Source organism: Carassius gibelio, chromosome A5 (genome assembly GCF_023724105.1).
Source record: "Carassius gibelio isolate Cgi1373 ecotype wild population from Czech Republic chromosome A5, carGib1.2-hapl.c, whole genome shotgun sequence".
NCBI lineage: Eukaryota > Metazoa > Chordata > Actinopteri > Cypriniformes > Cyprinidae > Carassius > Carassius gibelio.
This window is the reverse complement of record NC_068375.1, coordinates 18,994,771-19,022,342: the sequence shown is the minus strand read 5'-3', so window position 1 is coordinate 19,022,342 and position 27,572 is coordinate 18,994,771. Positions and strand designations below refer to the sequence as shown.

The 27,572-nt window shown below is 36.6% G+C and overlaps 1 protein-coding gene across 2 annotated transcripts in view; it reads right to left on the bottom strand.

Annotated features, from left to right (window-relative positions):
- Window positions 1-27,572, bottom strand: part of LOC127999450 (EGF-like repeat and discoidin I-like domain-containing protein 3) — a 174,740-nt gene that overhangs the window by 67,074 nt on the left and 80,094 nt on the right. For both annotated transcript variants that reach the window (XM_052592186.1, XM_052592187.1), the window contains one exon: window positions 1,057-1,170. In XM_052592186.1, the coding sequence (XP_052448146.1) occupies window positions 1,057-1,170 (114 nt within the window). The remainder of the gene's footprint in view (window positions 1-1,056; window positions 1,171-27,572) is intronic.

The window sequence follows — 27,572 nt, the reverse complement described above, 5'->3', positions numbered from 1 at the left end:
TCTGTACCTATTATCTGATTTAGATAATACAGCAAAATAGGTGATGACAAATTGATACAATATATTTTTAGCAAAATGTCTGATCATGTCTAAATCAAAGTGTTTCAGTCCTTTCATACAGCTTATGTTAAAACATCAGCCTGGTACATCAGCGTTGAGTACTGAAGGGAGGAGGCAGGTTAAATGAGATGTGATTCCAGTTTGAATAGTATGAGATCTGACAGATCGAAAGTTGCCACCTTTTCATTGTTGCATTAAAGGAAAACACCAAAATGAGAATTTGCTAAAAAATAAATAAAATACATTTACTCACCCTCAGGTAATCCAAGACGTAGATAAGTTTTTCTCTTCATTGGAGAAATTCAGCATTGCATCGCTTGCTTATCAATGGATCCTCTGCCGTGAATGGGTGCTGTTAGAATAAGAATGTGAAAAACTGTGATGTTTTTATCAGCTGTCTGAAATGTAATTTCGATGGCACCCATTGACTGCAGAGGATCCACTGATGAAGAATCAATACTAAATTTCTCAAAATCTGCATCTTTAATGGCCTAAAGGGGAGATAATTATCATTTTTGGGTGATCAATTCCTTTAATTGCAAATGGTTCTTCAGACTCTTAGCTTGTGAATGAATGAGGGTATTCTTACAGGTCCAAGAAGGAAGTTGCTAATGTTCCCAATGGACACTTTATCTTTTTATGGTTGTCAGGTCCCATGAAATGCCTTATCCTCTTTCATTATGTAACAGTTTTCCCAATGAACATTCAGTCTTATTTTTAATATTTACATTTTAATTCAAATAAACCTCTCTCTGAGTCCTGTCGCCACACCAACTGTAACCGTCTCTTCACCCTACCATAGTGTATCTCGTGAGTGTGGGTATAACTGTCTTTTCTTAGCAGTCCTTGCATGCTTCTCCATGGTCCCGGTGAAACAGATGCTATGAACTGTCACAAAATTCACTTAATACTTAATACAAAGCCCACTGGATGGACTGAGGGAGAAGAAATGGGGCAGGGAAGAAAGTATCCATAAAAACAAGAATATGTACTTACTGTACTGGCAGTTTCTTCCCATATATTCCCCTGGGCATTCACAGGAATAGTTTGCAACCAAATCCGTGCAGATCCCTCCATTTTTACAGGGGCTTCTTTCGCATTCATTAACATCTGCAAAAAAAAAAAAAGGGGGAAAAAAGGAATCAGTTATATCAGGCTTAAAGGCAATTACTGCACTGTTAAAAATCGCTGTAAAAAAACGGCCAAATTTCGACAGTAAAATACTGTTTTTCATTAAAACAGTGCATTCTGGGTAATATTCATCGTTTTCGAGAAGTAGCCTGCTGCTATATATCGTAAATTAACAACGTTCAAAGTCGACACTCAGCGGCTGTGTTTCAAATCACACCCTACACCCTCATTCACTATTCCACATGAGTTTACTAATATAGTCCACCTGACAGAGAGAATGAACACTAATGAGTGAATTCAGACACTGATCAACAGCTGCTGTTAATGAGTAGAATCACTGAAGAAAAAAAAACATAACAAGACAAACACATGAAATACAACTGACTTCAGCCACAGCTTTAGATGAAATCAACTGAAGATTTAAACGATCAACAAACAGCTTCACCAACTTCACACATTACTAACCAGACTGACTTTATTTCTGTCAGATCAGAGAACAGAGATCAAAAGATCTTATTGAGAATTAAAGAGATTTAGATGATAATGTTACTGTTTCGTTTAGCGTCACCATTGTGGAGATCAGTGTTTGCTTTAGTTGGGCTCCTGACCATTGACTTTTACACTTTACATTTTGTTTTATTGCTGTATCTGTATCTTTATGGTACATCTGTTACAGCAGTATTAATTTTGATAGTCAAGTGATTATGGTTGTTTCTAACAGGCATGGTCTACTAGACTGACTTAAAGTGTTGCTATAATAATCAAATATTAATTTGGTGTTGAAATATTTGAGTGAATGACACTTCAATTTAGTAAGATTGAAAAGTAGTGTGATAACCAGTATTTATGGATTTAACGACTAGTTTTAGTTAAAAAGTATTTCGGGCAGCAGTCCCCACAACACTCAAAGAGAGAAATCAACAATCAGCATATGAATCTCAACAATGGTGACAATCAAAAGGTTCATGATGCAATGCATGCTGGGTACCAGCACAGGATAAAACTCATCCATGATTCCCAGCATGCATTGCGGCATGAATAAATTATGCCCCTGAATTGTTCACTTATTTTCTTGAATTCTTATGTGCTTATAATTTTGCATTTGTTTTAAGTTTTAGTAGCATGTGTTGTGATGTTCAGAACTGATCTTTTCATTTATTTTGTGGATTGTCACCATTGTTGTGATTCATACGCTGATTCTTGATGTTTCTGTCTAAATTTCAGCTAAGGTTTTTTTTTTTTTATTATGAGTGAAATTTTCTTAACAGTCTTTCATAACTTATGGCTCAGCAGTGTTCCTTCTCATGCTGTAGTATCAATATTCAATAAGAGAAGAGACACGGGATTAGATCAGAAATAATAGTATTTGTTCTTGTCAATCTATAAACAACAATATCAGATTTTTTTTTCTTCTGTGTACTTTTGTTTTGCTATAACAGGTTCCAAAAGCGCATTGTTACAGCATGTAAAAAACAAAACAAAAACCTTAGTTGTTGAAAAGTCACGTTCAAAAGCCCAACTAAAGTAAACACTGATCTCCATCATGGTAGTGAAAAAAACACCTAAACCTATTTAACTCTCCATAAGTTCTTCTGTAGACATCTGACAGAAATAAAGTCAGTCTGGTTAGTAATGTGAATCTGGTGAAGCTGTTTTAGTAGTTGTTTAATCAGATCTTGAGAGATTTGATGTATTCTTTTATTCAGTTGATTTCATCTAAGGCTGTGGCTGAAGTCATTTGTAGTTCTTGTGTTTCTCTTTCCTTCAGTGATTCTGCAGGTGTTTATCAATAATGCTCAATCATCAATTAATCACCGAATTAACTTCACTGATTCAGTGTTACTCAAACACTCTGTAGTGTGCACACATTATAAGTGTTCATTTAAAACTGAGGATTTTCTTGTGGGGTTTAAAGGGTTAAAGATTTAAGATGAAGAAAAAACGGAATGAAACATAATTTAACAGTAATAAACTGTAATTAATTTACAGGAAACAAACTGTAGAAAAACAGTTATTAACTGGCACCCACACTGTTAAAAATCGCTGTAAAAAAACGGCCAAATTTCGACAGTAAAATACTGTTTTTCATTAAAACAGTGCATTCTGGGTAATATTCATCGTTTTCGAGAAGTAGCCTGCTGCTATATATCGTAAATTAACAACGTTCAAAGTCGACACTCAGCGGCTGTGTTTCAAATCACACCCTACACCCTCATTCACTATTCCCTACATGAGTTTACTAATATAGTCCACCTGACAGAGAGAATGAACACTAAAGAGTGAATTCAGACACTGATCAACAGCTGCTGTTAATGAGTAGAATCACTGAAGAAAAAAAAACATAACAAGACAAACACATGAAATACAACTGACTTCAGCCACAGCCTTAGATGAAATCAACTGAAGATTTAAATGATCAACAAACAGCTTCACCAACTTCACACATTACTAACCAGACTGACTTTATTTCTGCCAATCAGAGAACAGAGATCAAAAGATCTTATTGAGAATTAAAGAGATTTAGATGATTATGTTACTGTTTCATTTAGCGTCACCATTGTGGAGATCAGTGTTTGCTTTAGTTGGGCTCCTGACCATTGACTTTTGCACTTTAAATTTTGTTTTATTGCTGTATTTGTATCTTTATGATGCATCTGTTACAGCAGTATTAATTTTGATAGTCAAGTGATTATGGTTGTTTCTAACAGGCATGATCTACTAGACTGGCTTAAAGTGTTGCTATAATAATCAAATATTAATTTGGTGTTGAAATATTTGAGTGAATGACACTTCAATTTAGTAAGATTGAAAAGTAGTGTGATAACCAGTATTTATGGATTTAACGACTAGTTTTAGTTAAAAAGTATTTCGGGCAGCAGTCCCCACAACACTCAAAGAGAGAAATCAACAATCAGCATATGAATCTCAACAATGGTGACAATCAAAAGGTTCATGATGCAATGCATGCTGGGTACCAGCACAGGATAAAACTCATCCATGATTCCCAGCATGCATTGCAGCATGAATAAATTATGCCCCTGAATTGTTCACTTATTTTCTTGAATTCTTATGTGCTTATAATTTTGCATTTGTTTTAAGTTTTAGTAGCATGTGTTGTGATGTTCAGAACTGATCTGTTCATTTATTTTGTGGATTGTCACCATTGTTGTGATTCATACGCTGATTCTTGATGTTTCTGTCTAAATTTCAGCAAAGGTTTTTTTTTTTTATTATGAGTGAAATTTTCTTAACAGTCTTTCATAACTTATGGCTCAGCAGTGTTCCTTCTCATGCTGTAGTATCAATATTCAATAAGAGAAGAGACACGGGATTAGATCAGAAATAATAGTATTTGTTCTTGTCAATCTATAAACAACAACATCAGATTTTTTTTCTTCTGTGTATTTTTGTTTTGCTATAACAGGTTCCAAAGGTGCATTGTTACAGCATGAAAAAAAAAACCTTATTTGTTGAAAAATCACGTTCAAGAGCCCAACTAAAGTAAACACTGATCTCCATCATGGTAGTGAAAAAACACCTAAACCTATTTAACTCTCCATAAGTTCTTCTGTAGACATCTGACAGAAATAAAGTCAGTCTGGTTAGTAATGTGAATCTGGTGAAGCTGTTTTAATAGTTGTTTAATCAGATCTTGAGAGATTTGATGTATTCTTTTATTCAGTTGATTTCATCTAAGGCTGTGGCTGAAGTCATTTGTAGTTCTTGTGTTTCTCTTTCCTTCAGTGATTCTGCAGGTGTTTATCACTAATGCTCAATCATCAATTAATCACCGAATTATCTCATTAACTTCACTGATTCAGTGTTACTCTAACACTCTGTAGTGTGCACACATTATAAGTGTTCATTTAAAACTGAGGATTTTCTTGTGGGGTTTAAAGGGTTAAAGATTTAAGATGAAGAAAAAACAGCATGAAACATAATTTAACAGTAATAAACTGTAATTAATTTACAGGAAACAAACTGTAGAAAAACAGTTATTTACTGGCGCCCCTGCTGCCAGTAAAAAACTGTTTTTCAACTGTTTCTTGCCGTAAATTAATGGTTGCCAGCAAAAAAAGTGTTTTTCTACAGTTTGTTGCCGTTAAGTCAAGGAAAAACAGTAATATACTGTAAAATGTAAACGTCAGATTTACCAAATGAAAAAAAAGTTAATTTAACTAAAATATTTGTGAACATCCATCGAAAAAAAAACTAGGCAAAGTCATACACTGATAATGAGAGTAAATACTGAACTTGACTGTATTAATGTGTGTTTGCACAAGAGAAATAGTTTAATGTAGTTTTGTTGTTCACCATTGTGCTGGAGAGTAGAGCCTTTGCTTCAGTCAATGATGAGCCACAAATTCTGGTTTTCTGCTGCTTTATATAAACACAGTAAATGTGGAGTCGCTGATACAGTGATGATCTCTGTGTTAAGTACTTCAGCACATACATGTGTGCTATAGCTGACAATGAGCTGCAGTGATTTGAGTAAAAGTCATGTATTTAGTTACCTTTATTACTGCACATTAAGTGTTTGCATCGTTATATTAAGAAATATTCCTTCTCAGTGGACTCAAATGAAATAAGTTCATAGTACTAACATCGTAGGAATGCTAGTTTTAAAAACTCGAACTGTTTGAAGCAGTGGGAGTGGAGTTAATTTCCATGGTAGAATTTACGGTAAAATACTGTTAAAAAATAAGAGCTGTAAATTAATGGTTAAGAGCTGTAAATTAACAGTTCTTTACTGGCGCCCCTGCTGCCAGAAAATTACTGTTATTTAACGGCAATTTTTTTTACAGTGCACTGTAAAAAATTTTGCCGTTAAATAACAGTAATTTTCTGGCAGCAGGGGCGCCAGTAAAGAACTGTTAATTTACAGCTCTTAACCATTAATTTACAGCTCTTATTTTTTAACAGTATTTTACCGTAAATTCTACCATGGAAATTAACTCCACTCCCACTGCTTCAAACAGTTCGAGTTTTTAAAACTAGCATTCCTACGATGTTAGTACTATGAACTTATTTCATTTGAGTCCACTGAGAAGGAATATTTCTTAATATAACGATGCAAACACTTAATGTGCAGTAATAAAGGTAACTAAATACATGACTTTTACTCAAATCACTGCAGCTCATTGTCAGCTATAACACACATGTATATGCTGAAGTACTTAATGCAGAGATCATCACTGTATCAGCGACTCCACATTTACTGTGTTTATATAAAGCAGCAGAAAACCAGAATTTGTGGCTCATCATTGACTGAAGCAAAGGCTCTACTCTCCAGCACAATGGTGAACAACAAAACTACATTAAACTATTTCTCTTGTGCAAACACACATTAATACAGTCAAGTTCAGTATTTACTCTCATTATCAGTGTATGACTTTGCCTAGTTTTTTTTTTCGATGGATGTTCACAAATATTTTAGTTAAATTAACTTTTTTTTCATTTGGTAAATCTGACGTTTACATTTTACAGTATATTACTGTTTTTCCTTGACTTAACGGCAACAAACTGTAGAAAAACACTTTTTTTGCTGGCAACCATTAATTTACGGCAAGAAACAGTTGAAAAACAGTTTTTTACTGGCAGCAGGGGCGCCAGTAAATAACTGTTTTTCTACAGTTTGTTTCCTGTAAATTAATTACAGTTTATTACTGTTAAATTATGTTTCATGCTGTTTTTTCTTCATCTTAAATCTTTAACCCTTTAAACCCCACAAGAAAATCCTCAGTTTTAAATGAACACTTATAATGTGTGCACACTACAGAGTGTTAGAGTAACACTGAATCAGTGAAGTTAATGAGATAATTCGGTGATTAATTGATGATTGAGCATTAGTATAAACACCTGCAGAATCACTGAAGGAAAGAGAAACACAAGATCTACAAATGACTTCAGCCACAGCCTTAGATGAAATCAACTGAATAAAAGAATACATCAAATCTCTCAAGATCTGATTAAACAACTATTAAAACAGCTTCACCAGATTCACATTACTAACCAGACTGACTTTATTTCTGTCAGATGTCTACAGAAGAACTTATGGAGAGTTAAATAGGTTTAGGTGTTTTTTTCACTACCATGATGGAGATCAGTGTTTACTTTAGTTGGGCTCTTGAACATGACTTTTCAACAACTAAGTTTTTTTTTAACATGCTTTAACAATGCGTCTTTGGAACTTGTTATAGCAAAACAAAAGTACACAGAAGAAAAAAAAAATCTGATATTGTTGTTTATATATTGACAAGAACAAACACTATTATTTCTGATCTAATCCCGTGTCTCTTCTCTTATTGAATATTGATATTACAGCATAAGAATGAACACTTCTGAGCCATAAGTTATAAAAGACTGTTAAGAAAATTTCACTCATAATAAAAAAAAAAAAACCTTTGCTGAAATTTAGACAGAAACATCAAGAATCAGCGTATGAATCACAACAATGGTGACAATCCACAAAATAAATGAACAGATCAGTTCTGAACATCACAACACATGCTACTAAAACTTAAAACAAATGCAAAATTATAAGCACATACGAATTCAAGAAAATAAGTGAACAATTCAGGGGCATAATTTATTCATGCCCCAATGCATGCTGGGAGTCATGGATGAGTTTTATCCTGTGCTGGTACCCAGCATGCATTGCATCATAAACCTTTTGATTGTCACCATTGTTGAGATTAATATGCTGATTGTTGATGTCTCTCTTTCAGTGTTGTGAGGACTGCTGCTGCTGAAATATTTAAAGCTCAAAATTTCGTTAAATCCATATCCAGATAATCACATTACCGTTCAATCTTATAAAATTGAAGAAACAAACAAAAGAAAAGTGTTATTCACTCATATATTTCAACACCAAATTATTATTTGACTATTATAGCAACAAGTCAGTCTAGTAGATCATGCTTGACAGAAACCATCATAATCACTTGACCATGAAGATTAATACTGCTGTAACAGATGTATCATAAAGATACAAATATAGCAATGAAACAAAAGTTGAAGTACAAAAGTCAAGGGTCAGGAGCCCAACTAAAGCAAACACTGATCTCCACAATGGTGATGCTAAACTAAACTAACATTATCATCTACATCTCTGTAATTCTCAATAAGATCTTTTGATCTCTGATCTCTGATCTGATAGAAATAAAGTCAGTCTAGTTAGTAATGAGTAAAGTTGATAAAGCTGTTTGTTGATTGTTTAAATCTTCAGTTGATTTCATCTAAAGCTGTGGCTGAAGTCAGTTGTATTTCTTGTGTTTGTCTTGTTTCTTTTTTCTTCAGTGATTCTACTCGTTAACAGCAGCTGTTGATCATTGTCTGAATTCACTCATTAGTTTTCATTCTCTCTGTTAGGTGGACTATATTAGTAAACTCATGTAGGGAATAGTGAATGAGGGTGTAGGGTGTGATTTGAAACACAGCCGCTGAGTGTCGAATTTGAACGTTGGTAATTTACGATATATAGCAGCAGGCTACTTCTCGAAAACGATGAATATTACCCAGAATGCACTGTTTTAGTGAAAAACAGTATTTTACTGTCGAAATTTGGCCGTTTTTTTACAGCGATTTTTAACAGTGCCCCTGCTGCCAGTAAATAACTGTTTTTCTACTGTTTCTTGCCGTAAATTAATGGTTGCCAGCAAAAAAAAGTGTTTTTCTACAGTTTTTTGCCGTCAAGTCAAGGAAAAACAGTAATATACTGTAAAATGTAAACGTCAGATTTACCAAATGAAAAAAAAGTTAATTTAACTAAAATATTTGTGAACATCCATAGAAAAAAAATAGGCAAAGTCATACACTGATAATGAGAGTAAATACTGAACTTGACTGTATTAATGTGTGTTTGCACAAGAGAGATCGTTTAGTTTAATGTAGTTTTGTTGTTCACCATTGTGCTGGAGAGTAGAGCCGGTGCTTCAGTCAATGATGAGCCACAAATTCAGATTTTCTGCTGCTTTATATAAAGGCAGTAAATGTGGAGTTGCTGATACAGTGATGATCTCTGTGTTGAGTATTTCAGCACATACATGTGTAATACAGCTGACAATGAGCTGCAGTGATTTGAGTAAAAGTCATGTATTTAGTTACTTTATTACTGCACATTAAGTGTAAGAAATATTCCTTCTCAGTGGACTCAAATGAAATATGTTCATAGTACTAACATCGTAGGAATGCTAGTTTTAAAAACTCGAACTGTTTGAAGCAGTGGGAGTGGAGTTAATTTCCATGGTAGAATTTACGGTAAAATACTGTTAAAAAATAAGAGTGGTAAATTAATGGTTAAGAGCTGTAAATTAACAGTACTTTACTGGCACCCCTGCTGCCAGAAAATTACTGTTATTTAACGGCAAAATTTTTTACAGTGTGGAACGCCTCTCATTCAAATGCACTGGAAGTGGCTGTTTATTGGGTTACCACTCTTTGTTATTTTATATTTGTTTTCTCATTTCACAGCTTAGAAAAACATTCCAGACATCAAATTATATTGATTGAAAATGGCAACTATTGATGATAAAGAAATAACACCCCCTCACAAGCAAGTCTTTGATTAATTAAACATTTATAAATTCAAAGCTTTTTGTTGCATCTGAAACAGACAAAAGAGTAAAGAAAATAAAATATTAAATAAAACTGAGGCAGAAAATGTAGGAATACACAAACACTTCAAATATTTACAAGACTCTTTTTTATTTATCGGACGTATATTATTATTATTATTATTATTATTATTATTATTATTATTATTATTATTATTATTATTATTATTATTTTGCCTTTATTAAGGATGAGGCATGACAAGGGGCAGTTTTGACAAGTTTATTTGACTCTTCCAGGATTTTTCCAACAACAACATTATTACAATTTAAAAACATCTTTTTTTCAATTTGAATACATTTTAACATGTAATTCATTCCTGTGATGACACAGCTGAATTTCCATCAGCCATTTCTACAGTCTTCAGTTTCAAATGATCCTTTAAAAATTATTCTAATATGCCAGTTTTACTATGGGTGACTGGTAGCTCTGCAAAAACAATAAAGAGAAGTGGATAGTGGGATTTGGAAATGATCCTAACCAGATTCAGACTTGTTTCACCCACACATAAGTCCAGGACCCAAACATCTTGTTTATTCTGAAAACACATTGATAAGAGGAATAGCAGCATTGAAACATACTGAGGTTAGGATCAACAATCGCAAAACTAATTCCAATAACCATTTGTACTGTTAACCTTTTGTTGGAATGTTTGTAGTTTATAGTCAAAGAAAACACCTGCCAAGAGAATCTATGTAAATGTAAATGGGAATGTAAATGAATGTAAAACCCCACACAACTCCACTGGTGAACACTGCTTTGTTAAAAGTCCATCTTTCTTTTAATAAGACATGTTTACACTGACACAATAAGCCACTAGACCTATGCATCAGCCCAGATCATGAGCCCTTTAGAGTGTTTGAACAGTGGAAAAGGAAAACCTAGAAAAGTATCTGTTTCAAGACATACCAAGCTCACCGGTGATGGGTGGTCATTGCTGTAGCATCTACTGCAGCACACACACAGAAGAAATATATTAAAATTCAACCCTATTATCTTGAGGTTTCACCAGGAATTAGCCTGATGAAAGGCACACCTCTGTCTTTATTCCATTGTGGTTAGACTAACAGGATATAAACAGCCGCTTGCTGAGAAAGAGCAGTCCCAACAATCCAGCCGTGTGGTCTAGGGAAGCCCTTAGCTCTCCAAGACTGAATTCCAGGAGACCAAACTCATGTAAGTCTGCCCAAAGAAGAACGTTAGAGTGTGTGAAATTTTGCATATTAAGGTTCAATTATGTCAACATTTACTCCCCCTCATGTCATTCCGAACCTGTATGACTTGTTTGGCATTTATATATTTTGAATATATCCTTTTGTCCATACAAAGAAAGTCAGTGTGGCTCAGTGTTTGTTATTCTTTAAAATATCATGTTTTCTACCCCTTTTTCAGCTTTTCATATGCGGTGACACTTTAGCTCCTTTATCCTTATGGAATAGAAAAGTGTCCAATGGAAAATGACATTATTCAATACAAAAATTATTGTATTAAACATGTACACAGCAAGTCACACTGCGAGTTTCCCCTTAGACACATCTATAGATAAAAGCTGTATGTAAATTATTATTGTTTTCTGGGAACTTCTAGTAATGTTGGCAGTCATATAATCATCTTTCAATACCATTCTGGTATCGTAAATGATGGTATTGTCTGATATTCTGAGCTAGTGGCTCAGAAAAGTTAGCTGTGAAATGCTAGTGGCTCAACAGAGTAAACCATCAGAGCTAAGCTGAAGCAAACCACTCAACAAGTAAATGTATGTTGTGTGTGTTTGAGGACATGATCGTTTGGAAATAAGCCTTTATGTTGATCCTGAAAGATTTCACAGAACTGAATAAATCCGCAAAGGCAGAAAATGTTACAAGCAGCCATCACAGAGCTGAAGGACTTAACTTTGATGTTTAGAGGATTTGCTTCCATTCAACAGCAGCCTTGATTTGGATAAACTTATCTGGCCTTAATAAATCAAAGACTTAAAATCCTGTTGGCATTTTGGGAGATTGAATGCACATGTAAAATAAATCCAAATATATATATATATATATATATATATATATATATATATATTTTTTTTTTTTACTTTATTTATTTATTTATTTATTTATTTAATCTAGGTTTTGGATTGAGATTAATACTGTATATCCCTCGAAAAAAAAGTCAGTGACTATGCTCGTGATTTATATAAATTTAATTTGTGCTCCTATATTAATTTAGTAATACCTTAATCTTCTCTAAGTTATGTTAAAACACAAAAAAACACTTTGCAAAATAGTAAGTTGGCCAGTAGACTGACATTACACAAAACAAATCACTTTTGAGTACTGCAGGTCCTACACACAAACTCTGTACCCCTTGTAATAAAAAAGGAAATTCCACAACAATTTAAACTTCTTAATTACCATGCAACTTCAAATTAGAAAGCTATGCTCTAAGCACTTCTCTCCGAACAAGTGCTTTATTAGCATGAGTGCACAAAGAAGCCCTTGTCAGACATAGTGCCATCGTCGTAGCAGGAGATTGTCACAATTACAAGGATTATGTTTTAATTAATTCAAGTGAGAGAGGCTTAACACTCTCATTAACTATCATTAACTTGACAAACAAGGACCCGAGAGCACACTGCTGACAACAACAAGGGCAAATTATCATTAAGTTAATAGCTACTTCAAAATCAAAATTGGCCACTAATGCTTGCTTTTATATTTTACAAATCTGTTGATTCGTTTAAGGGGACATATTTTTCTTAAATCTTTACACGGTAGATAAGAGGTCAGCCTACTATGAAAACATACTGTCACACTCAAAAATTCATTACAGGATGAAAAAACTTTTTTTTTTTTTTTTAACTAAGCTGCAAATTTTTTTATATATTTTATATATTCATCTTTGTTCATATTTCTGACATAGGAAACCCGAAAACATTTAACTCTGCATGCCTTTGACAATATTAACGACACAATGGTTCCCAGCCATTGACAAGTTAGTCCAGCAATCTGTGTTTTCATTGTAGTACTGTAGAGGACAATGTTACAGAACTAACAATAGTACACCATCTCTAGATTCAAAGACATGCAAAGAAGATCTGTGGAACCAAAAAGAGTGGATAGAAGTTGTTTATGGATAAGTAAGCTAAAAACCTCTTTTTTTAAAAAACTACTTCCTAATCACAGTCGTACAGATATACAGCCATATTGCACGGCTACGGGTGTGATATTGCATTTTTATACCATGGTCTGTCTGAATACTTGATTCTGATTAGCAGTTTATGTATTAAAACCATTTAATTCACAGGTAGTTCCAAGTCAGTTTAATTAATCAAATTAATGCGATCTAACTGATGCACACAAACGCATAATGTAGTTTTAAGATGCAAAGGTGCAAATGTACATGTTTAGGATTCAAATTAGTGTTGTTTTTGGCAGCATGTTTCAATTTTAGTTTTAGTCTAGTCTTTGTGTGAAGCTTTAATTTTAGTTTTTTTATAACTTTTAGTCACATTCATATTCTTTTTAGTATAGTCAAGTTTCAGTCAACTAAAAGTCTGAGCATTTTAGTCTTGTTTTAGTCAGAATTATCCATGACTAATGTATTTTTAGTAATGCAATTCTATTTAAACCAGTCAGGATAGTATAAGTACATAGTAGTACAGACAAAACCAAAACTTTCTTTAAGCCAAACCCTTTTTAAACAAGGTTATCTTATTATAATATTGTTATCTTATCTTAGGAAACAGAAATACTGCAAAGTAATAATAATAATAATAATAATAATAATAATAATAATAATAATGTCACTAAACAAGACAAAATAACATTTTGTTTCGTCTTGTTTAGGTCAACGAAAATTAAGAGACATTTTAGCATAGTTTTTATTTTGTTAACCACACTTAGTCTTATTTTTATTCATCAACAGTATTGCATTAGACATTTAATTATGGTCATCATCACATGACCAGCATTTACGTTGCCTCTCGTCTCATTTTCGTCACGTGATAAAGGTTAATTGACGACGATATTTAGCCATAATTTTCATTGACAAAAGCAACACTAATTCAAATATGTGGTTTGTTAATAAAGTTAACATCTATTTGATTTTTTTTTTTAGCCCAAAACTGCACTGAGTCATTGGAAAGCACTATTAACATATGAAATGTAAAAGATATCGCTTTCCTCAGTGGACATTCATTATTGAGATGGAGCTCTAAAGTGATGTTTTCAAATTAGTAACAGAGGCTTGGGCTCAGCTGTTAAACTGTCAAACTGAGATTTGAATCCACGGCTGGATGAAGTAGTTCTGCACACAAAAAAAAGAAGAGTTTTTAAAGACAAGTTGTTGTTTCTTATGCATTTACACACTCATGCCATCAAACCGATGAATAAACACAATATCACACTCATAGCCATCCAATATGACTGTATATCAGCACGCTGTAATCCCAACCACAGCCGTGATCGCCAATGAGATGACCGCTCATAAAGGTATAAATGATTAGTAAACATTTATAAACATTTGCACAGATGATTAGTTTCCACTTTAGATTGGGTACTGCAATAACATGAACATATAATATATTTAAATATAAATTCTATTCAGATAATAGATTATTTATTAAGGTGTGTAAATGGAGGTCTACACAACAAAGACAAACACATGAAGATCATATGAACTGAAAATTTACTAACATTTAAGGATTTCAATTTACATTAAATAATCATATATTAATAATTGGGTAATGTTTAGTAGTATAGTAAACATTAAAAAGAACATTATATAATATTTCCAGCTATGTGAATATACATTAACTAATGTTCTGTTAAGCATTAATGAATGAATGAATGAATGAATGAATGAGGCATTTATATAGCACTTTATTTTGTATTGCTGTCCACCCAAAGTGCTCTCCTCAACCTCAACCAGTGTGAAGCATCCACCTGGATGATTATATAATGTTTGTTAATGATTTATAAATTAAAGTTATTATAAAGTGTTACTGAATAATTCTTTCAAAGTACTGTAAGCCACTTGAATGACAAACTGGATAAAATGCTCTCTGATAAATAGCTAGGAACTAGCTATGAAAATATTTCGGACTTAACAGTGTAGTAAATAAGTGTTTTCAGAGCTCCCAAGCTCTGTGAATATGAATCAAGTGAATATGAATCCCTGTGCCTTTAGTTTTCTAACCATGACATGCCAATACACTTATTTAAACTGTCAATGGCAGAGCATATATAAAAAAATAAAATAAAATAAAAAACACATTCAAATTATGGAACCTTCTTTCTCAGCAGAAAGCATTAAAAGCCTTATCATTTGTTCAAATGAGTATGTGGGCATGGACTACGCTTTGCACATTCACTGCAATTTGCTACAATTAGACCTTGCACCTGCAGTGGGCATTTAATGACAGAAGTGTCTCAGCTTATTCTTTATTTGAAGAACTCCTGCTCTTTGTTCCATTGTGTTCACTGATCCAATGAAACAAATATAGATGATCAGGTGGCATTTGACACTTCAGGTGAACATGGAGACAAATTCAACCAGGCAAGAGTGGATGTCTTTTTGAGATGGTGCAGCCACCCTGGACTGAGAGGCAGCTTAAGGACTGAGAATTTACATCAGTGAGGGGCAATTAAATCTTTTGTGTGCATGTGTGAGTGTGAGAGCGTTAGCGAGCATGAGAGTGTGTGTGTGCGCATGCTTGTCAGAGCGAGAGAGAGAAGATTACCTCAGGGAAAAAAGTAGCTAATCCACACAGTCGGGAAGACACAGACACTGAGAGGCTCAAGGTCAGGTAAACAAAACTCTGCCATACCTGACATCAAGATCCCTCAACTAGAAGCCATCAGACTCAATGCTCTCTGACCAAAATACTCTCATGTGCACTGTGCTACCCCAAGACACGAGGAATACCAAAAGAAATATGATTATAAATATTATAAAACGTGTGCTGTTCCAGAATGAATGTAAGCTCTATTATGAAGACGTAATCCCTTAAGGAAAAACCTCATACATTTTACATTTGAATACTCCAATAGATGAGCACATGTGTGAACCTTAAATTCATGTTTTTTCTTTTAACCCTCATGTTCTATTTGTGGTTTGGGAGACACAACGGGCGTGAAAACATACGTAAAATTTAAGCATAAAGGTGATTTTTCATTCCCAACCTTCCAGTCTAACAACTGATTAATTATAAGCAAAACACAAAAATATGTGTGCTACAGTGCCTCCCAGATTGTTTTTATTCATTTATTTAATTATTTAATGTTGAGCTACAACACATGCACCCCCCCCCCCCCCCCATCTTTTAGTTCAGGGCTTTCATATTTATCTGGGCTCCATAAAATGTTAACATTATTTATTTTTAAGAAAAAACAACAACAACAAAAAAACATTCATGAATGCAATGAATGACCACAAATAAATGCAATGAATTTGCACATTCTCAGACTGATGTACACACTCCAGCCAGCCGATTACTCCTGCTAAACACGTTATATTACATATATTTAAAGCATCTAATCTCATTTGAGTGTGAGGGTTAATGAGGAACAACATTAACAGAATTGATTAGTTATTGTTTATTTATTTATTACTATGGTAAAACTGAAGGATAATGCTTTAACCCTTTAAAGCCTGACATATGCAACAATAATAAATGTGTGGTGTTGTTGTAGTTTTTTTTTTCATAACAGTTTAGAAGGTATTTTTACATTTACCTCATAAAAATATGTAAAGATACAGCAACAAAACACAAGTACCACAACCAGAAGGTTCTTACAATTACACTAAAGGACCATTTATTTGCTAATATAGAATGACCTATGAATCAGAGGGCAGACAGCTCGTAGTAGATTGTGTGCAACAAGTTTTTCAGCTATGTTTTAATCATGCTGATAATTTAAAGGACCGTGTCAAGTATGATACAGTAGGCTTTATACGGTTAACAATATCTGCCTTCTGCATTTTGATCGGGACAGATGAATGTGTGTAATTGGGATTTCTAATATCCTAACCATACAGACATTAAAGTCAACATGAAAGTTACATCACATGCATTTTGACTGAATTAGAATTCAGGGATTGGCATGCAAAACAAAACCTTTTTTCTGAACAAATATGTGAAATTCATTTCAAACCTGCACCAGGTGGATTTGTAAAGATCAAACAGAGACACAAAAATGTTGGAAGGATTTTACAGCTCATATCTATTAGTATGCACATGCAGAGGCAGACAGAGAGGAGGGATTGTCCTTTGCTGTGGCATTGACTGTGGCGTGTGAGTGATGAAGTGCTCTGCTAGCCGGGAGACAGTGGAGGCTTAACCTGATTTAGTGTTCAGAGCACATAGGGTCATTTCCACAGAGCAAGGGGATGGAGGTGAAGTATGTGTGTGTGTGTGTGTCTGTGTGACAATGGTGCATGTGTGTATACATGTCTCTTAAACTTCTGGCCTACCCCCAATCCACATTAATTGCTGTGCCTCTCCCAAAACTGAAAATAACTCCAGAATCTTTCTCGCTTTCTCCACTATCAAAGGATAAAATATATATATATATATATATATATATATATATATATATATATATATATATATATATATATATATCTTCCAAGTGTGCTACATTCCACTATAATTATCTCCTAACCCTTTATCAAGCCTTTAACAACATCTGTTGTTATAGTTAGTCTCAGTCCAAATTGGCCTCTGATTGGCTACTATGGCCGATGGTCTTGTGCTCTTTTCCTGTTCGCCTCAAAGCAGTTCTTAGTCAGGGGACAAAGAGAGAGACGAATAGCATGCCGGCATGAAGGGCTGTAGCGGTAAGTGCTGAATTGGTTGCCATACATCGAGGGAATGCTGAGGGAAGGGGAAGTGGCCTTTCCAGTAGGCAGCAGTGACCCCTACTGCGTGGACACCTGATCTGGTGCTGCTCTGAGACACTCAGATGAGGAGTAACTGTGCAGTGGGAGACTGCAAGAGAGATGGGGAGCTGCAGAGGCCGGAGGGGGACGATAATAGAAGGACTGAACTATTTTTAGTGCAGTTCAGTCTGTAACAGTACAAGAAATGGAAGTTGGATAAATGAGATTAATGGAAATACAGGAGACAACAGCTATTGCTAGATTGACAAGTCAATTATCAGGCAAAAATAATAATAATATCAATACTATGGCGTTTCAATATGTGGAGGGAGATTGCATCCAAACAATATTCCAGGTCTTCTATAATGTTTATATTGTGTCCACTACAACAACAAGCCTCATGCATATTTAACAATCCATTTGAATTACCGTAAAAGAGGAATGAGCCTTATCAAAATTATTCAGAACTAATAGCTTGTTGGACTTCACCTCAGCACTCTTGTAATGTTGCCCATCCAGTCAAACTGAAAAATAGAACTCACTGTTGAATAAAACATTGTTTCGTTTATAAACTCAAAAACTCAATTCATATCAATATATTTAAATATTTAAATGTACACTAATGTTCTAAGGTTTATTTTTTTTTATTTAACAAGAACACACTGAATCTATTAGAAATATTTAAGGAAATATATTTATGTTGACATAAATGTTGTTCTTTTGAACTTTCTATTCAGAAGTCATGAAAAAATAATGTATTTATAAGTAATATAACAAATATATATTGAACACCAAATCAGCATATTAGAAGTATTGTGTGACATGAATAACTGGAGAAAATTTTGCTTTGCCATGACAGCAATAAGGAATCATAGACAGGAATCATAAAATGAAATAATATTTTATTAGATTACTGTTTTTACTGTTTATCAATTACTGTATTCAAATACACGAAGCATAAGAGACTTATTTTCAAAAACATAATATCTTAACCGACCTCAAACTTTTGAATGGGAACGTAAAACTACAAAATAACCAGTTATTTGAAACACGCCATGTAGCTGAAATATGTTTGAGTCCCAGTGTTTCTGCCAGCCAATATTTCCACTGGCTCTTGAGGTTCCGATTGTTTAAATACTACTTGTTCTTATGTGTTTTATTGGCTATATTTCATCTAAATGGGGAAATATGTTGGAGATGTTTTACTAGAGTTCACTTCCTTGGCCTTCCTTTATTTCAAGTGGTGATCCTTTTGTACTTTTCAACTGAATGCACTTAATATGTCAGCAGTAGATGTGAAGCTATTGAAGGTCAGGTAGAGAATGCAATCCTTACAAATAAATATCTTTGTCATAACTTCATAACGGTGGATCTTTAAATGCTTTTCAATTCCCCTTGCAGTATGAGAGCTAGTAGGAACTTCTCCAAGTGATGATTCAGTAACTCAAATGAAAATGTCATGGTCGTAGGCATTGTATTAATTCATGCAATTCATATCTATAAAATAGGCTGATGAAAAAGTGATCATTTCTCAGAGGTCTCAATAAACAAGCTGTAAAAATACACAGCTCATTTTTACTGTTGCCCAGAGCATAGACAACTGCAATTTGTTTGCTGACAGAAACCATACTGAGAGTATATCATTAGTTTATCAGCTTATCTTCTGCTCAGCTCAGTGGGAAAGAAATAGCAGATGCTAAGCTGTGGCATTCTGGTTTAAGACATAAAAATGGCACTGTGTTAACAGTTTTATCTCAGCCCAAGCTGCTGTGATTTATTCAGTGACTGTTTAGAATAGTTTTGTCATGATTCTGCCCTCGTGTCCTTGATTTTTCCTAGTCTTGAGGCAGGATCATGACAGACCCGTGTTTTGTGTACAAGCGCATGGCCTTGTCTTTGGGCCATGTGCTTGTGTTGTCTCGTTCCCTTGCCCCGCCCCCCTTGTTATCCTAGTCGTGTCGTGATTGTCCTATCTGTAACACCTGTCGTGTCTTGATTAGTTCCCCTATTTAGATCTCCTAGTGTGCGTTGTCTTTCGTCGGTTCATTGTACCTCTGATGTGATTTGTGTACCTGTGATTGTGATTGTTCCACTCTGTGATTGTTCCTTAAGAAGTGTTTGTATTACCGTGAGTGTTTGTTTATAGTTAGTATTTAGAGTCCTTGTTTATCTTGTCAGTCCAGTCCTGTTTTAGTTATTTAGTCTTTACCTTGCTCCGTGTTTTCCCCCTCGTGGGTTTTTGTTTCCCCTCTTTGTAATAAACCCTTTGTTTGAGAATCCCTGTCTGCACCTGAGTTCCTCCCTTACCAAGATCCTGACAGAATGAACCGACCACCAAGGAACTCAGCAGACAGGAGGCAATGCTGGATGGCATCAGCCAGCCAGCGAGATTGTTTTGAGGGCTCTCGCCTTGTGGTGTTCCGGGGGACCAGGGGAGGTCGTTCCGGAGCGAGCGGGCGAGAGGAGGAGCCCCAGAGGTCCCCACCTACCCAGCTGCCGGCGATCCCGGAGGGTCGTGTCCTGGCCGTGGCAACCCTGGGGGGTCAGGCAAGCCCCTCCCAGAGTCCTGAGGTGCCCTCCTCAGCCAGCAGTCTCCCCATGAAACGAGGGAGACGGTTTTCATGGGAGTCAACTTCTGAGTCTTCGGCGTCCGAGACTGCCCTGCCCGAGACCAAACTCCCCCAACCCGCCTCTGACCCAGCTGTGGCCTCTGCACCACGCCCAAGGAGGAAGAGGAGGAAGAGGGGGCCTGCCGGTCCTGTGACCCTGTCTCCTCCCGTGCCAGCAGCGGAGAGCGCTGGCGTGCCCGTGCCAGCAGCGGAGAGCGCTGGCGTGCCCGTGCCAGCAGCGGAGAGCGCTGGCGTGCCCGTGCCAGCAGCGGAGAGCGCTGGCGTGCCCGACCCAGCAGCGGTGAGCGTGCCCGAGCCAGCAGCGGAGAGAGCTGGCGTGCCCGTGCCAGCAGCGGTGAGCGCTGGCGTGTCCGAGCCAGCAGCGGTGAGCGTGTCCGAGCCAGCAGCGGTGAGCGCTGGCGTGCCCGAGCCGGCAAAGAAGAGGGCAGTATGCAAGTCGGCAGTCGTGAGAGCGCAGGAGAGTGCCGCGGCCGACTCTGCAGCAAAGACTTTAGTTCAGTGTATCTCATCTCGTAAGGAGATGCCAATTGTCTTAGCGGCTAAAGCCTTTTCTGATTATTTGTCTAGTCTTGTCCGTATCCTAGAAGTCCCCGTCAGTCCTGTCTTGTCCTCAGACCCTGTCCCCAGAAATCCCGAGTGTCCTGATGTCGTCTCCCCGTGTCCCGTGAGTGTTGCCCCGTGTCCTGCTGATGAAGTCATGTATCCTGTTGATGTGGCCCCGTGTCCCGTAGATGTCCCGTGTCCTGTTGTCCCCCCGTGTCCAGTAGATGTTGCCCCGTGTCCCGTTGTCGTCCCGTGTCCAGTAGATGTTGTCCCCCCGTGTCCAGCTGTCGTCTCCCCGCGTCCCGTAAGTCTTGCCCCGCGTCCCGTAAGTGTTGCCCCGCGTCCCTTGTCTGCTCCTATCATGTCCCCTGTCAGTTGTCCCGAGACCCCTCCCCGCCCCTCACCACCCAGACCTGCCCGTACCCCCCGTCGTCACCCTTCGTCCTGTCCTCCTAAAACTCCTGCCCCACCCACTCACCCTGGTCTGTCCCCCATGAACTTTGTGGTCCCGCCTCCTCCCCTTCCCTGTTTGTTTTTTTTGATTTGTCACCCTAACCCTGCCGTCGTGTATTCATGTCTGCCTTTGTTATTATTTGTCATGTCTTGTTGGTTTGTGTCGGTGTCCCAGTCTGTCATGTCAGTCGTGTCCCGTGTTTGATGTTCCCTTGAGGAGCGTCTGGAAGCCGCTCCTTAAGGGAGGGGTTCTGTCATGATTCTGCCCTCGTGTCCTTTATTTTTCCTAGTCTTGAGGCAGGATCATGACAGACCCGTGTTTTGTGTACAAGCGCATGGCCTTGTCTTTGGGCCATGTGCTTGTGTTGTCTCGTTCCCTTGCCCCGCCCCCCTTGTTATCCTAGTCGTGTCGTGATTGTCCTATCTGTAACACCTGTCGTGTCTTGATTAGTTCCCCTATTTAGATCTCCTAGTGTGCGTTGTCTTTCGTCGGTTCATTGTACCTCTGATGTGATTTGTGTACCTGTGATTGTTCCACTCTGTGATTGTTCCTTAAGAATTGTTTGTATTACCGTGAGTGTTTGTTTATAGTTAGTATTTAGAGTCCTTGTTTATCTTGTCAGTCCAGTCCTGTTTTAGTTATTTAGTCTTTACCTTGCTCCGTGTTTTCCCCCTCGTGGGTTTTTGTTTCCCCTCTTTGTAATAAACCCTTTGTTTGAGAATCCCTGTCTGCACCTGAGTTCCTCCCTTACCAAGATCCTGACAAGTTTTTTGATATCTCCTTTGTGATAACTCAGTACTTGATTTTACCTGCATACAGCCCATATATTCACTACATCTATTAAACATAATTGAATGAACCTGAAACGTAAGAAGGTTAATTCAGATGTTCTAGTAAGTTCTTTTGAAAAATTAAATAATTTGGTTAGCTTGACATTTTTAATACAACCTGAAATATATTGATCCATTTAAATGACTGCTTAGGAGGTCTAAACTTATTACACACCCTATGAAATCAAAATGAGAGTCTCATGGCTTTTAGTCCATGTCTGTTAAGGTTGAGTCCATCTATATGAGTTACTGCTATAAGAGCTCTCTGGATGGTGTGAGGAACTGAACGTGTTTTGACTTTGGTTTGTCAGTCATCTTTTGTTTAACAGGTGTCTAGAGCAGTTGGGGGTCGGGATCTTTCATGCCCCCCCGAGTTTAATTACATCCTGTGTGTCACACCAAACATCTGTCATGTTTCAAATTATCTTGAGGCAGGCCTGCTTCAGAATGAAAATTAGATAAGATGATGTAGTAAAGTGGAATATGTACAAGCAGAATTAGAATATTACATATGAATCTGTCTACATTAACACTGTTTAATGCATATCTATTTTGACACACACAATGTGTATATATATATGTGTGTGTGTGTGTGTGGTTCTGCTGCACGGAAACATCTGTTCAGCCAATGAAGCTGTCTACACTGCACAATGAATATCTTCACATTCATGAGCGTGCAGAACTTAGACGGTCTGAGTGGTAATGAGGGGATTCTGACTAACTTTAACATCTTTGATTGGTCATATTTGATTGGCTCAAGTGCTCAAGGCTGCAAAATATTTGAACTGGAGGATTTGCCAAATCTGTTTCACCAATATTCCATTATTAGAGTTTAAACTAATGGTGCTCTTTCCTTCAACTGAAGGACCCTCATAGAACTGTTTGTCTTGACGTGTGATACTCAAGTAAAATTATCAAGTAAAATAACATCTTTTTTTATATTCCATATTTAATGTAAATAAATCTTTTTAAATACATCTATACTATAAAATATAAATCTATAAATAAATACATAATAATTATCTAAGATTTTGCACATTAATACAATACTGATCTTGAGGTCAATCTAGGTTATGCCATTTACTGTTTAAATTGTCTGTTAATTGTCGGGGAAATAAAGGATGTAGATTTAGTCTTTAAAAATCAAATCATGTTTTCACTGTGAATCTGGCTGTTTTACAATAAAAACATAAGATGTTCACAATCCATATTTTATCTGTGAAAATAAATTAGAAATATAAAAATCTATATGTATAAAGTACAATATATATATATATATATATATATATATATATATATATATATATATATATATATATATATATATATACAAAATAATATAATGTTTATAAATAAATTAAATACATTCACAAAACAAACAAACAAGAACAACTTGCACATGTACATTTGTTTTTAGCAAATAATGAATTATGCAAATTAGCTTTTGATCATCAACAGATGAATTACTTCCACCATTATCATTACAAAATGTTCACAACACCCAGGGGCAGATTAAGGTGGTCAGGGGCCCCTAGGCTACTCTTTGTGTTTATGTGCTCTTTCTAAGTAGTAGTAATTTATTTATTGTCTGCATAAATATGAATGTAAAGGTAGGGAAAAAAAGTATACTATTTAAATTCTTATAAAAGCTACAAATACCATTCGTCTTTTGTTGTTTGATTATCATTAATGCCAACACTTAACTCAAGACACAAGACGTGACACAAAATTTTTGTACATGTAAAAATAATAATAAAAATATATTAACACTGTTCACAAAGCAGTACTGCTGCTCATAAACGCTGCTTTATCGGGCATTACAGACATGATGAAATGGAAATGAGACCAATTGGACCGATAACCACAGTTTAGCATCACACAAAGAAGGGGTTTGGAAAAAAATAATAATCATTAAGAAAATCATTTGGGAGTCGTTGAGCAAGTAAGGTAAAAATAAATGCATATTATAAGACAATTAAAGTATTTTTGACCTTGCATGTATGCCATCCTGTTATTGGAGACTCACAAAACCAAAATATGAACCTTTCATTACCCATAATAGAATCACTTTAATTGTTTATTGCTCAAAATAAGCCAGCAGCTGCCATGGATTCCAGACCTTCAACCATCAGTCTGCAGGTCTGGCTACATGAGACTATCTCTGAGCTCTCTAAAGGCATCAGGGAAAACAAACACTAGGGATAAAGCCTGAATAAGAGTTTCATGGGTTAGTGACCCTGGTTTACAACATCAGTCCTCGTACAGAAGTCTTGTTCTGCCCAGCCGTCAAACACAGGTCCTGTAGATCACTGCTGACCTTTTTGTTTTCCACATGAATATTTGGCAGGCTGGACAATGCAGGTGAACATCACTCATGCCATGCCACAGTGTACATGTCAATCATGCTGGTGTGTTTGGAAGCTGAAAGTAACTCAAGCTTGGGAGGAGGAGGGGAGAAGATGGTGACCCCCCCCCCCCCTTTTTTTTTACTTACATTGACTGATAGTGCAGTAGAGCAAAATATATCATCTGGTTTGACATCCACATCTTAACATATTACATACATGGATGTAGATTTGAGATGTACTGTACACACCAGGAGTAAACTCGTCTCTCTGGCATGACCTATATATATTCAGGAACGTTATTGTCATATCACCTGGCAATTCTAGCTGCAATGGGTAACCAAGTTTTGTACGTAAAAAGTGTTTATTGGTTTTCCTCCCACTTTGAAAGGACACTATCCAAAACATCAGTTGATATTCAGTTGATATAAAGCCTCATTGAAGGAGCAAAGTGTAGAGACGTTGTATTGTTCTTCCCATTGTTCTACAATCCCGTCGAGACAGAGATCCACTCTGTGTCCCGTGGTTCCGCTGCATTGTCTGCCTCTTGACGATTTTCCCTGTTTTCCTCTCTTCTTATTCTTATTCTTATTCCTTTTCCTTCTTTTCCATCTGACCCAAGTACTCTTCTCATTTCTTTCTCTTTTTCTTGACTCCCCAATACTTCTCTCCCCACCCATTCCTCGGCTTTCTCTCTTTTCATCTCATCTCTGTCATTTTCTACCCTCTCTACTCTCCTGCCTCTGCTCCTTCACAGAAGGTTTATGTGCTTCTTTTGCCTCTTTGTGCTGCAGCTGAGCCTTCATCTCTGCTGCCAGAGCTCCATTGGCAGGCTGCCAAAGCCTGTTAGTAAAGAAACTTGCCCATTCCTCAAACACCATCCACTGCACTTGCATTAGGACTCAGCCCATCATTATAGCCAGGCCATCAGACTGGAGTTATCCCATCCGCTTTTTAAAACACTGAGGAGTAAATACACTGAATAGTTGTGACCCTAGGATTTCACCACAGAAGCCTGTGTTTCATTAACTAATCAACTGCAGTCCACACAATATTTACTCTTGTGTAGTACTGCAGCATGGGCTTTTAAATGGTAATTTATTTAAGAGAGATGTATAGTCAGGTGTGAATTAATGCACAGGCTTGCCTAGGCTGCAGCCTGGAGGCCCCACATGTGCAGGGGCCTTGGATTGGCCGGACTATTTTTTATTTTTATTATTTTAAATTTTCTTCAGTTCAGACAAAAAAGACCCTCATTGGCCCATAAGAAATATCAAAGGTGGATTTGTTGCAGTGTCAGTGTCTTATCAATTAACGAGGAAACCGCTAACTGCTACCTAATGGCCAAGAATTGATTTGCATTTTCATTAATCAAAAAGACCAACAGGTGGATGGGCAATATGCTAAAATCTATTTGAAATGGCTTGGGATTTTAAAAACTTCTTGTTTCAATGATTCAGTGTTGACTGTTTATTTTTGAGAGATAATAACTTTATACATAGTACACTTTCAGCTTTAAAACTTTTCAGGATGTTTTCATTCACTTAGAGCTGTTTCACACTGCATGGAAGGTAATTTTCAAAAATCCATAATTGGGGAACTTAAACAGTCTCCTGCAAACTGTTTATACAATTTGTTTTAGCACATTATGGCACAGTAGTACTTTGATATTTATAGTCTCTCTCTCTCTCTCTCTCTCTCTCTCTCTCTCTGATTTGTCAATTTGAATGTTGCACCACAGGGCTTTAGAAAAATGCCATTTCAACCCCTTTATATACTTGTATAGACCTTATGTAGCTTCTCCCCTTTCCAGTGCTTCACTGGTCTTCTGTCTTCCATTTGTATTTCCACAGTGTAATAGTAAGACTGTACTGTACTGAACTGCTCATTTTTTTAAATTTCCTGGTCTACTGACATTCATATCAGCTTTGAGCATTACAGTGCACACAATAACTTTTGTTAACTAGTTAATCCATTTAACCAGCTAAATACTCTACAGTGAAGCTATAGAGCTACCGCAATAACAAAAGTTCAAAGACAAAATTCTAAAGATGCACACTTGTTTTTCTGACGCATAATGTTCATATGACTGCTGTGACAATGAAATCTTTTTTCAATGTTTAATTTCACATTTCACACTTGTTTGCTCAGGGTTTCTCTTTTCTTTTTTTTTCGTGAGGTAATCAGTGCCACAGTTTCATAAATCATATGATACCAAAGTCTGTATTCAAGTAAAAAAAAAAAAAAGATTGTATAAACAGTCCTAAACATATATTATATGTTATAACTTATATTGAACATATTATATCTTGAAAAAAAAACAAGCAAATTAAAACATGTAAATTTGTTTTCATGCATGTGCACAAACTGTTTTTCACACTCTTATTTGTTAGAAATATTCTCAACAGACTGCCTGAAGAACAAAACCCCTTTTGTGATGTTCTCTTTCTTCTTGTATTGCCACTAAGTGTAGCTGCAGGTTATTTTAAATAATTCATTTTCTTGGCTTGAGGGTGGAGATACAAAGAATTGCTGATCATTCACAGCAACCCCATTAAGCACTGGCTTCCAGCTACACTTTGTCAAGTCAAATAAACTTTCATTAGCAAGCTTCTCCTTAGAAGAAGAAAAAAAAATGGAAGGAAAGGAAAGCACGACCGCAATAGGGCATCTTCGGGGCTCTTCTCAATGAGAAGAACACCACTCGACGAACAGATTCCACTTCAAGGTGTAAGCGTGTCTCGTAGATGGTGCTCTTGCCGAAGTGATGGTGTTCACTACCTCCTGGGGTGGGTCACCTAGAACCTCCGTGTAAACCACAGCATGCCTGGAGATCTGCTCTAGGGACACCCCTGCCCTGAGAAATGCAAGATCTGACCACGGGGTGAGGGTTAGCAACAGGCTGGTGTAACTTGGACCTGGTGAGTGTCGCGCTTCCACGCCCACCTCGGGACTCGGCCATAAAGCCAGTGCTGGAGTGGTGTCATATGTAACAGGCCAAGCGGTGTACTGTAAGTGCTGCCGCAGCCGCCACCATATGCCACAAGAGCCTCTGAAAACGTTTCAGTGGGACCGCTGTCCTGCCCTTGAATGTATT